This window comes from Pavona decussata, unplaced genomic scaffold (genome assembly GCF_977016875.1).
Source record: "Pavona decussata unplaced genomic scaffold, jaPavDecu1.1 SCAFFOLD_253, whole genome shotgun sequence".
NCBI classification, from domain to species: Eukaryota; Metazoa; Cnidaria; class Anthozoa; order Scleractinia; family Agariciidae; genus Pavona; species Pavona decussata.
The window spans coordinates 105,339-118,351 of record NW_028145656.1 but is presented as its reverse complement, the minus strand read 5'-3'; the positions used below and the strand labels follow the sequence as shown (position 1 = coordinate 118,351).

The following is a 13,013-nucleotide window of genomic DNA, read 5'->3' as shown; positions in this document are numbered from 1 at the left end:
ATGTAAATTCCCGCCGCGCGTAGTCTTACTCTTTCTCCCGCTTTTGAAAGGTAAAATTTGGAGGAGATCGAAGGAGATTAAAAGATAAAACTCCAAGGGAAATTTTGAACATGGACCGAAAAAAAATGAGCTCAAAAGACTGCTCTGTAGTTAGCAATATTAAGCTCAAGTTTAAATTACACGGCGTGTCAACACTGCAAGAAAACAAGATCTTGCACGATAGCAATCCAGCAAAGTTTTGTCAGCAAAATCACATGTACTCGCCTCTTCTGAGAATAATCAGTCTTTTTATTCCATTGTTGATTTTTGTCGTGTGTTTTACAACGTTAAGTGGACGAAACGTTTTACTTCTAGAGGAAAAGTCCAACGTTTCGTAACGCCGGATCGGAGTAAAATGGCTTCAATTCAAGATTCTGATGACGTGCCAGTCAATTTGTTTCCTCCACCGCTAGACATCTTGCCGTTTCTCTCGCTGTCGGTCACATAAATTGACTTTGTATTTTGTCGTCTTTGAAATTATGTTTTGCTTTTCTTTTTCTAAAACGCAGTTGGCGATGCAACTTCCCGCCGAAAAACAAGAAAAACGCGGATTGCCACACAGGTTGACTGTGGCATTTCACAATGGCTCACATAGAGGGGCGGAAGGACGTACGGACGGACGTACGCCGGACGGACAGTGACGTCATAACCAAACCAAAATTTCTCGCGTTCACGGGTTACCAATTTCTCTTAGCTATGGGGCTCCGCTGCGCGCGCCTGCGGCGCGCGCGAGAGCTCCGCTAAAAAAACACAATAAAAACAACAATCTGCTCGAGTAGTCGTGAAAAGGTTTATGGAGACGCAATAATCTAAATATGCGTGCTGAGAGTTATTTTCTTCAAAGAGGAATCTCGGAAACATAAATATGTTCCAAAACTTCCTATGAAGAATAATTTTTATCTTGCCTCTTTTTATAGCAAAATAATGAGCTATAAAATTAAAAGCGAATTACATTTGAAGAATAGAACCTTTTTTTTACATCTATATTAAATTATTTCGTATTAACTAGTCAACATACAGATTACCGGAATTATAATAGTAATCCAAAAAAGGCCCTTCATGGTGCTTGGGATCTGCCCTCAGAAACGCATGATTTAAAAACTGTACAATCGAAAGATGAGTGTGTAAGTCTTCGTTACATTCTTGAGTTTCTAAGAATATGTTATAAGGTGATATTGACTTCCAGGCACATCCCTTTCACAGCCCCTGTAACGCTGTTGGGACTGGTAACACCGAGTCTCAATTACTGCTTGTTTGTCTTTACATTTAGGAATTCGTAGGAAATGTAGACGCTGATTCTATTGTGTACAACATAATAAGCCCACCAATCACAGCACGCTTCATCAGGATACGGCCGCTCCTATGGCAGAGACATATTGGAATGAGGATAGAACTTTACGGTTGTCCAGGTAAAGGAGGAAGTTATTCTTCCGTTGGATAAAGAATCTTAACCTTTAACGTTCCTTATTAAACCATCAGATCTATGGTTCACGAGGTTTTGCCAGCCAGTTTTTCTCTTATAGTTAAACTTCACGTGTCGTGGCAATTGTACTATGGAGACAAACACCACTTTATTTATGATCTGGAGAAATAACCATTAGATTGCTTAGATTAATGTAGTGGTTGCGTTTATTGATTTCTTTCTTCAATTTAGCCCGTTAATCGGAGCTCACAGTTGCTACCTCAAACGTACGATTTACGGAGATGAAATCTTCAACTACTGTGCTCCCAAAAGTCCATCACTAATAACATCATCAAATAATGTATTAGCAGCAATCACCACATCCTCTGTTGTCACTTCACCGTCACGTACCTCAGAGATCATATGACATAGAGAAAGAAATTACGCCACTCACTATTACCACTTCAATCTCAATAAAAAAAAAAACAGGGAAATAATGTCAACAACTACATTATCTAAAATGACCACAATGATGACATCATCTAAGGGACACTAACGTAAAAACATCTAGAATTTGCTTTTGCTACGGAAGCGATAATTTTTTTCTCCTGGACTTTGGAATATTGAGATAAATACTTTTCCTGATACTAGAACTGTTCAGAATGCTAGAAATATGCCAAGGAGTGTCATTCTTTCAATGTCACGGCTTCCAACTTTATGCCACCGACTTTAAAAACATTTACAATTCTAAGTGTTCCATTTTCTAAATGGTGGAGGTTATCGAGCTGAAAACTTGTAAAAGATGTATTTTTGAGGTAATATTACTCCTGATGAAGATAAAACTGAATTCTAAAGGCCTCGCGTTTTTTGTGATGTTACGTGAAAACCAAGTATAAAAAGGTAAAAGCGAGTGTAAAAAATGTCAATCTTGTTGTGCTATGAGCTAGTCAAGTACGCCCTACCAGACTTACGCATGAATATTGTTATTGCGTATGTTTACTGAACCAATAGTTGTAGACTCGATAATTGCTGCCTGTAATGTTACACTAAACTATACGTCTATGTTTTCTCCAGTCACCGGAGATGTCTGCAACACGAAACCTGTGGGAATATCCGACACATCAATCATTCCTGACAATCAGCTCACAGCCTCTTCATGGCATGGCATTCGTTTCCAAGCTGCTTACGGTCGACTTAATGGGAACAGGGGTGATGGATGGTGTGCAAAAGAAGCCAAGCGAACTGACGACTGGCTGCAGGTTGATCTCGGAAAAACAGTTCAGGTGTGTGCTGTTGCTACCCAAGGGGACATAAATGGCAATGAATGGACAACAGACTTCAAGCTGTCTTACTCATTTGACGGAAATACCTGGACGACCTACAAAGGTTCAAATGATACGGGAGTGGTAAGATTATCTTCCTAGTATAGCAAACCAAATTGTCTGTAATCAGTGGAAGCTGATGTCACAGAATTATGCAACTATATTCCAAAACAAAACACGCAAAATGGAAGGCACTAAAATAATAGTTCCAAACGGATGTACCCTCTAGGAACCTTTAAGTGGCCAGGAGCAAATAACCTGTGTATCTGGGTTTCTAGGTTAATAGGGTTAATATGTCTGTCAAGCTATGTATCTCGTAGTTGTAGTCAATTTTGACGGTAAATCTCGAAGATAGCCAAACGAAATCAAATCAAATCGAGCAATTGGTTTGATTAAATTAGATTGGTACGTTAATTTCCAAGTAAATTTAAAGGCATAGGTACGCCACTATCTTCTAAGGCTTTCGTCAATAAATCAGAAGACATTAGGAAAACAAAAGGTTTGGAATTTTGGCATCTGTGTAGTAAATTAGGTCGCGTGACTCGGTACCGCCAGAAAATTCTGGAAAACTTTTAACCAAAATTAGGACCAGTCTTTTACTCATAGTCATTGGCGTTTACTGGTACCAGAAAGATTAGAAGAGAATAAATACAACTTCTACTCTAGAAGTTAAATTTTTAGGAACTTCTAAGAATAAACAAAAGTTTGTATTATTACCCAGTTCACCCAAAAAGAAGTTGCTTTTTTTGGTGCCTTTAAGTGAAATTCTTTTAAAGCTGCTAAGTTGTATTTGCACAAGTATAAAGCTTATGAAACTTCCTAAAAATAATAAGAAAGTGCTCCCTTTCTGTCCCAGGGATCATAAGCTAGAAATATCATTGACAGGTTACATGGCAGTTGCAACATAGGACCTCTCTTTTACATTTTCGGTCACTGATGATTGTTTTCATAAAGTGTTTTTTGGAGATAAAGTGCTAAGAAAGTTAAAACATCCCCCTCACTGCAGTTTTTCTGATCTTAATTCATGCTTGTCCGATTTCTGTCAGAATGTTTTTATACACTAAACATTTATTAAGAACAAAAAAAAAAAAAAGAAAAGCGATGCCACAAATGGCAATCAGTCAAACAAAACGCCTTCCTGCAGTAATTGTTTTTTTCTTGACAACATTTGGGTTACCATGAGCAAGCTTCTGATTTGCCGGACGTAAGGTCACAAAATAAAATATCATGGAGATAAACTGATCATGGGCGAAACGGTGTTCGTTGAACATTTAATCCCTTTTCTAAGACAAAAGAAGCGTATGCCTGTGATCAATTCCCCTTCTTTCTGAACGAAGAAATGGTATCGTATCGAAAATTCAGTATTCAACCCATGCAAGTCCCTCAAAATATATAACGTCCTTGTTCCCATCCATGCTTATTAAAAATAATTATAATAATAATTCATGTCCACCTCCTATGGGATTGAGCAAGACATTTATATTTTAATGCTTAACCTTGGTTGTTGTATATTTAAAGGAATTTCACAGGTCAGGCGACAGTAACACTATCGACAAACATGTGTTACCAATGCCAGTAAAAACAAGATATATTCGATTCCATCCATTTAAACAACATACCTGGAACTGCCTTCGAGTGGAGGTGTATGGCCTGGGTGAGTGCACATTTTCTAAATATAAAAATGTATCTTTGCAAGTAATTGGATTATCTTGTTTCTCCATCGCATTGATGAGCCTAAGGTATTCGGTATGAAAGAACGAAATAAATCATTGGAAGGCTAACTCGATGTAATCCGCACGAAGTCTCTTTCCTCTAACGTCACTGATTTCTAATGATGACTAATAGATCATACTTGCTCTTTCTTAGGTCCCAAAACATGTAATTTGTGATAATCCTATATTAGCATAAATAACTATTTTGCTAGCACGTATCGGATGGCTGGGACGGGTGCTAGGCTCGGAGAGAGTGATGGTATTGTAGTTTGTAGTTTGCGGCCGGCAGTAGAGTGAGACTGATTCTACGGCCCGCTTTTGCAACGTTTACTTCGAAGGTTTTGTGTTCGTTTAGTTTTTGAATATTGTCATGTGGAAGCCAGCTTTTAGTTTTGAATGTAGCCATATCCTTTCTTGACTAACTGTTACTTATCAGTGTGCGCACCATGTTTTACATAGGATACCCTAATACCCCGAGGGTGGCACACTGCCTTGGTCGAGGGTGCACGTTCCCCGTTTTTTTCTACCTGCTGGTTTTTAGGGGTTTTCGTGTCCGGTTTTGGTGCACTTAGTTTCCCTTTATTGTAATCGACTTTTGTGAGTATATTAAAGCTAAATAAATGGCACGGTACTTGGCTGGCGAACGCACCCATATATCTTCATTTTGTGTACCCGGTTGAGCAGTGGAGGCAAAAATTAATAGCTTTTTTTTATCCCCCTTTTGATACACAAACAAGAAGCTAGAGCCACCTTGCGCCGCATGCACACTTCACCGATCGGAGAACCTACTGCACAACAGCCCTTTCGTTTGAATGGTCATACTGTTTGGATTTCGTACACAAATTAAAGCCTAGGACCACCTTAACTGTCGACAACTTCCTTGATAAGACCAGCACACTGTTGGTGCAACCTTTAAATTAAAAGTAATCATTAAAAAGTAAATGGCTCGATTTAATTGAATCAGGAATCTATGTTTTAAGAAACAACTTTCTCTGACTACTTCCAATATTTTTGTTGAGCATATCAGGTTGCACTACACCCCTTGGTATGGAGAATGGAGCAATCTCTGATGCCCAGATGAGCGCCTTTTCACAATATGATAACCGTCGCGCTGCGCGAAATGCCAGGTTAAATTTCAAGCGGCAGGGAGCTTACGGCTGGACGACTTTGAGAAACGATTACAATCAATGGCTTCAGGTAGACCTCGGTAAATTTTCTACGGTGACAGGGATAGCCACTCAGGGGAGTCCAGACAGAAACAAACAGTGGGTAACCAAGTATATATTACAGTACAGTGATGATGGGGTGACTTTTCATATTTACAAGGAACCAACAGACTACTTCGCAAAGGTATACTCATGTAGAAGCATTCTCCTTTATTACGATAAAAAAAATAAAGGGTTTTCGAAGGTAATAGCCATTGGTCTTTAAAATGGAACTAACCTTCCAATTTGGTTTTCTTTAAATAATTGATTCTATTAACTTCCCTTATGATTCAAGGGAAAAAAATTTTTAATAGCTTTTTTCCATAAATTTTCATGATTTAGTAAACTTTCGAATTTTGGCACTCTTTTGCTTTTGCTTTTGCACTTTTCACACGCTTGAAGGGACAATAGGACGAGCTTGACCATGACGGCGCTACGGCGCGGCAAAAGATAGATGATAGATGCGAGCAGGTTCTCCTTCATTATGCCTGATGCGGGTGTCGTTTACGCCTGTAACAACGTAAGCGTTCCACCAAATGGAGTAGGTTTCCACAAGATATCGTACTACGCTAAAATGAATCTAGGGGAGGTCAGAAAAAAAATGAAATGCGTCGACTTTGTGCTGTGGAGGAGGGCAGATTGGACACCGCACCGAGCGAGTCTTTTTTTTTTTTTTTTTTTTTCCTCTTTTTCATACACTTTTAGCCACTCTTCGTTCGCCAAAGGTTCGCTCGCATAGGCGGCCATATCGCTTTCATCGCTCGAATCACGCGACTTGCGTTCCGCTTCACTTTCTACTTCCACCGCAAAATAATCATCTTCAGTATCTTAATTCTCCTCTTCCTCTTCCTCGTCCTCCTCCTGGCTTGACTCGAGGCCATGTTCAAAATTTTGCTTTCGACAATATGTTGCTGTCAAAACCCAGTCAAATACTTATTAAAAGCATAGCACGCTACTTAGCGTACTCCTTGGATGACGTCACAGTATAACTCGATCCAGGTCCCTCAAATTCAAGGCCATGGGTTTTAAGATGGCAAAGTTCAAACGTCACTAGAAATGCGGGAGTTTTATCAATGTCGATAATTTTTTCGAATAATTGACCAGGACAATTAGCAGATTTAATTTAGCGAAAAAAAGTTGGGGGCTTATTTCTACTTTAACAGTGAAGGGATTAACTTGTAAAAAAAAACCACACCATCAACAACAAACTGTTCGAGTAGTCGTGAAGAGGTTTAATGAGACGCAATTATCTAAATATCCGTGCTGAGAGTTATTTTCTTCAAACAAGAAACTTTGAAGAATAACACTGTTGCATAACTTCGTTTCCTTGAGAGAGAGTTTGTTTCCTTGCCCGTTTACGTATCAAAATAATGAGCTAAAGAATTTAAAAAAGACTCAGTATATTTGGAGAAATTTTCCCTACATTTATATTTAATTATTTCGTATTGTTCTGGTCAACATACATATTACCGGGATTATAATAGTAATCTAAATAAGCTCTCCATGTTTCATGGACTCTGCCCTCAGGAACGCAGAACTGGGAGTTGTAAGGCTTCGTTACATTTTTGAGTTTCTAAGGATATTTTATAAGGTGGTATTTAGAATATAGACTTCCAGGTACATCCCTCTCACAGCCCCTGTAACGCTTTTGGAACTGGTAACACGGAGTCTCAATTACTGTTTGTTTGTCTTTACATTTAGTTTTTCGTTGGAAACGTAGACGCTGATTCTATTGTGTACAACATAATAAGCCCACCAATCACAGCACGCTTCATCAGGATACTACCGCTCGAATGGCAGAGACATATTGGAATGAGGATAGAGCTCTATGGTTGTCCAGGTAAAGGAGAAAGTTATTCTTCCGTTCGATAAAGAATCTTAACCTTTAACGTTCCTTTTTAAACCGTCAGATCTATGGTTCACGAGGCTTTGCCAGCCAGTTTTTCTAATATCTTAAAGTTAAACTTCACGTGTCGTGGCAAATGTACTATGGAAACATATACCACTTTATATATGATCTGGAAAAAAAACCATTATATTGCTTAGATTAATTTAATGATTGCGTTTATTTTTTATTCACAGTTGCTACCTCAAAAGTAAAATTTACAGAGATGAAATCTTCAACTAGTGTGCTCCCAACAACATTAAATCCATCACAGTCACGTATATCGGAGATGGCTTCTTCGATTACTTTGCGTCCTAAAACATCCAATTTGCCAGAAATAACACCATCATATGACATAGAGAAAAAAATTACGTCACCCACCATTACCACCTCAATCTCACAAAACAGGAAAATAATGTCAACAATTACGTCATCTACAATGACGACAATGATGACGTCACCTTACACAGAGATGCCAATGCCCAATGAACAGTCAAAGAAAAGTGGACAGACAGATGATGAGAAAGGTAAAGTAGAATGGTTTTAGCGCGAGTCTAATATGAAAAGGTAACAAAAAATTGTCATCTTTGCAGTGTATCCAATCATTGCATTGATTTTGTTTGTTTGTTTTTTAAGAAGGCACAATTTTGGTTCTGTTACTGTCTATTGTGCAACAGCCTGAAGTTGGCATAGAAATTCAAAGCTATCTCCTTCTAAAAACTATCTATATAATACTACAGATATCTTCTAAAAACTTTTTCGTAGTATACATTAAAAAGTTAAATTCTATCTTTCTTCTGCTTCCTTTGACTGCTGTTTATTTCTGTTTGTGTCAGTTCCTCCCTTCCGTAGGTTATCATAGTTTTACCAGTCTGCCCTGTTAATACGGTCGTCCAGTTTATACGGCCAAGAATTTACCGTCCGTCGTTGGTTGTATTGACTGTTGTTGCGGACAGTTATTTATTGCTTGGCATTCTTTTACATCTTTGTTTCTTTCGCATCCGTGTTTTCACTTGTACCTAGAATTCTTTGTTATTTCGCGTCCCTTTAGGGACTAATCAGTACAAATATATGTATTTATGTATACTTACGTTATTTCTTTGCGATATGTTTATAAGTTTTCCTGTTTTCTTTTTTCCTAACGAACCCCTCTCTCTGTGTGTCTCTGATAAAAAAAAAACTGTTAAGGGAATGTTCCGAATAAATAACTGGTGAACACGAGGTTTCGTCGTTTAGCGTTCTTGTTTATCCCTCACAACGCTTCTCCAGCAATTTTTTTCTAATTTGCAGGTTTTAACATCACCGCGGTTGTCGTGCCATTGGTACTGTCTATTTTGCTGGCGATAGTGGTCGTAGCCGCATTTTGTTATTACAAACGGTAAGACGCATGTAGGATTGATCCATCAATATGAAGAATTGATTTTCATTTCGAATAATTATGTTGATGATTAACCCGGAATTTTTAATGGCAATTTTTCAGGAAAGTGTAATGATAGGGTGCAGGAGGGGCTTGTAGTGAGGCGGACGCTAATTTTGGTGCTACAAAAAAGGAACACTCTAAGTTTCAGTATTAAATGAGGTGTTTTTGTGGCTTTGAAACTACGTTTATGTGGTTTCCCCTGTGCACTTGACGTTCAGCGCACTTTTACCCAGGATGTTCTGGGAAACTAAGGTTTTTAACGACGGTGCTTACTGAGACAAAATTATTCTTGTCTGCTAGCTTAGCTAGCGCTTTCTATAACGTTGCGGGAAAAGTGAATCATTAGCGGGAAAATTAGAGGTAACCACGCATTTTCGGGAATAATTAGGCTTCAATTTGGGAAAAAAGCCACACATGGTAATGAATTTTAAAACTTTTTTCTTTAATTATTGGTGCTCAATTATATCTGAAAATGCGAAGTTAGTAATACCTCCAACTTTTTTTCTGGATTACAGTACCCTTGTTAAGATTTGCTTTTCCCACAAAGCCACAAACTGCGCAAATTAAGGAGGAAGTATCATGGGGTTTTTGGTATCTTGTGTTAGAAATGATGAAGTAAGACCTTCAATCAGCTGCCAAATAATTCTAGAATGACGAGAGGAAAGAAATCAATTCAATTCTTGAAAGGAACAACTCGTGATCTGTTCTAGTGCATTTTGGAAACAAAAATGCGAGAACTTGAGAAACATTAGCCTAACATTTTTCAAGTTCCAATCCATACCGGCCTACTGTGTCTCTAACCAGAGACACTAATCGACTTGGGTGGTAATTTATAACAAACTTGACAATAATTTCATCGTTTCTAATGACAGACAAACATTTTTGGGTTTCGAAATGACAGCAACTTCCCCCTTACTGACTGTGCCAGAAATTGAAAAATCAGCATTGTCAGTTGGCCACGTCACTTATCGCAGATCGTCAAGGAAAGAAATACAGATTCATTGTTTCAGTCAGCGACATAGTATACTCGAAAAAAAAATCCTAGTTCACCCAGCAGGAGTCAAACGTATGACCTTTCGATTACTACTTAGGATGTTCTACCACTAGGCTGGCTAGATACCAGTGACAAACAGGTTTGCAAAGTAGTCGAATTGTTCTCTCTGCTGGTTTTAATGAGAAAAAAAAAAAACCTGAAAACACTTTGGTGACAATCAACTGCCTGTCTTTGTTCTTTTCAGAACTCCCAGAAACGTTTTAGAAATATTAATGTCAATAAGTAAATAAATGTCGCAGTTATGTACCTAACTTTTAAGTTGCTTAAAAGCAATTGTGGAAAGAGAGCCAAGATTTGCACAGGATTTGAAACTATGATCTCTGTGATGCCGGTGCCGCAGTGCTCTACAAGGGTGCTTACCATTTACGCAAACCACTCGGATGGAAATTTTCGGCATCAATACGAAATGATTTAGCTTGTCTTAACAGAAGATGGCTAACATGCAAAATATATGAACCTCAGCTGTAAATCTCAAAAGGAGTAATAAAAATGCATCACTTTGACCTGAAGCCCATAATTTCAGAAGTACTCCAAATGGAATGATGCATACCATTTGATTTTCCAACTGGAATTTCCGGGTTTTCCATGAAAATGGTGAGCACCCCAAGTCTCTCTTTTTGCAACTGCTTCAGTTTCCCACATAACTTCCAGGTCCACTCACTTATTCCCTCTTTCTTCCACGGTTCAAATGTATGAATTTCATGTATTTCGCCTCCATCTCATCGCCCCCGTGGGTACATTACGTAAGGTTTTAAAAACGAGCAGGGGTGTTTTATCGGGTTTAAAACCACGAGGCACAGCCCATAAAACACGTGCTGCGAGTTTTTTGAACGGCTCCAAAAACATTCCTGGAAAAGCGTGTGTATATAGAGTTCATAATAGTTATGAATTCACAAAATGACATTTTCCCAGTTGGCTTAATAGCTCAGTTGGAAGCTCACTGTTGTTGCATTTCAGAGGTCATGGGGTTCGAATCTGGCCTTAATTTTCAGGCTTGTTTTTCGAACTTCCTAGCTTGCGTACGTAACTGCGGTCCGATTTATTGTCTTATTCATCCTTTCATTCTCAGTTCACATGTATGAGTTCCATATATTGCACTTTCATCAAAGTTCAATGAATGGTTTACTATTGTTTCTGGCGTTATAAAATTAGTGTTGGTAAAAAAAAAAAACAGCTCTCGGCTTTGTCTAGCTGGGCGGTCGGCAGCTCACTGAGTACAAAGACTTGTTTTTTTAAACTGTATTAAAATAATTTAGATGACCGTTTTAGGGATGATCTCTTAAGGAAATAAGGATAAGTTGAATCATTGAGGGATTTTATTGACGTGGTGTATCAAAGTTAAGTCCCTTTGGAGATCATTTTCAAATACATCCAGAGAAGGAAACCGACCAGGCATTGTTGACCTTCTTTATGCGCAACAAAGCACTGTTTTTTTTTTTTTTTGCCTTTGCCCTGATGCAGGAATAAAGACAAATTTGGAGCAGGAGGCGGAAGTTGTAAAGGAAATCTTGACAGTGGGGATAACCTTGGCATTGAATTGATTCCAACGTTCGACGATGATGACTGAACAAAAGTGTGGAAAATATCTAACAAATACAATGTAGGATAGTCAGTCCAGTAGTGTTAATGTCTGTATGACATTAAAGTTGAGTTTGATAAGGGTTATTACATAGACTGCAAGCAGTCCCTTTCTGGCTAGTCGACCGGGTGCGCTCACAGCGCACCGAGCCTGGAGCGAGGAGAAATAACGAGGAGAGACTGGGTTCGCTCCAGTCTTATCGCCCTCGGCTATTTCGTGCGACCTCTCGACTCTCCAGAAAGGGACTGCTTGCAGTCTAGTTAACAAACGAAACCTTAAAACTAGTCTAACATATAACAAACCCTGTTTATTTCGGGGACAAATAGTTGCTTTATGGTGTACACTTTAAAGTTATTTCCATTTACGGAGAACTGACATAAATTTGCTTCAACATAAACAGTGTACTGCCTAAAGACTGTTGAGCAATTTTTGAACAAAGGTACTGTAAAGATTACTGTAAGGATTCGCTAACGAGAGCACTCAAATCTCTTTACGGTGGCCACATTACCTTATCAACTCTGTTAATAAAACCAAACATTTGGTAGTGGAAAGAACTATGTCTACTGTTGTAAATACTAAATCACATTAAACTTTTGCGAAGATCATGTCTTGGCATGTGAAACTAAAAACAAGGGAAGGAGGCTAGCATTCATCAAGGCTTATTTCGTGCCTTTAATTTTTCTTTGAAACATTTTATAATTTAGCATATCAATCAAGGAAGACCAAAGCAACAAGTGGCCGTCTTCACAAGGCGCATTAATTGTATCTTCTTTTTTGAAGGCAAAAACCTTGTGAGTTCCCACACTGTCACATGGAAGAGCTCCTAGAAAATGTCTCATACATTTATCTTGCAGGACAGAAAGCTTTAGCTTCGTCCCCCATCCCCATCCTCGACGGCTGATTTTACCATCCGCATGATCTTTTTTTCTTTTTTGCACTCCTTAGCTCGACAGTTTTTTCCTTAGCACCCACTAAAAGAACTTGCAAGAAATATAAGCTTGAAAGTACTTCATTAAGACCCGGCAAAGGCATGCACGTAGGGATCTTTCGTGAGGAATTCGTCGTATACAAAAGAGAGGGGTGTTTCAAATAGATGCAGTCATTCTACAAGTTTGAATCAATCACCAGTTTCACAACCATCCATTCATTGACTGACTCAACGGTTTTTCAACAAGTTAACACGGTGCCAGGGGTGTGAAGTCGTTCTACAAGTTTGAATTGTTCATCTTCGCTCAGGGCTAGCCGTAATCATGTGCAGCTGTTAAAGACAGAGTTCGCAACCATCCATGCATTGACTGAGTCAACGGATTTTCAACAAGTTAACACGGTGCCAGGGGTGCGAAGTCAGTCACAGGCATAAATGCAGTGTCACAAATTGAATAAATACCCTGACAT

At 38.7% G+C, this 13,013-nt stretch overlaps 1 protein-coding gene across 1 annotated transcript in view; it reads left to right on the top strand.

Moving 5' to 3' along the window:
- Positions 1-12,223, top strand: part of LOC146456887 (uncharacterized) — a 38,270-nt gene extending 26,047 nt beyond the window's left edge. The window contains exons 11-18 of the mRNA XM_085092509.1: positions 1,310-1,448; positions 2,516-2,847; positions 4,282-4,417; positions 5,503-5,825; positions 7,382-7,520; positions 7,763-8,092; positions 8,856-8,943; positions 11,501-12,223. Coding sequence (XP_084948635.1) covers positions 1,310-1,448; positions 2,516-2,847; positions 4,282-4,417; positions 5,503-5,825; positions 7,382-7,520; positions 7,763-8,092; positions 8,856-8,943; positions 11,501-11,606 — 1,593 coding nt within the window. The 3' untranslated portion in view covers positions 11,607-12,223. The remainder of the gene's footprint in view (positions 1-1,309; positions 1,449-2,515; positions 2,848-4,281; positions 4,418-5,502; positions 5,826-7,381; positions 7,521-7,762; positions 8,093-8,855; positions 8,944-11,500) is intronic.
- Positions 12,224-13,013: the final 790 nt, after the last annotated feature.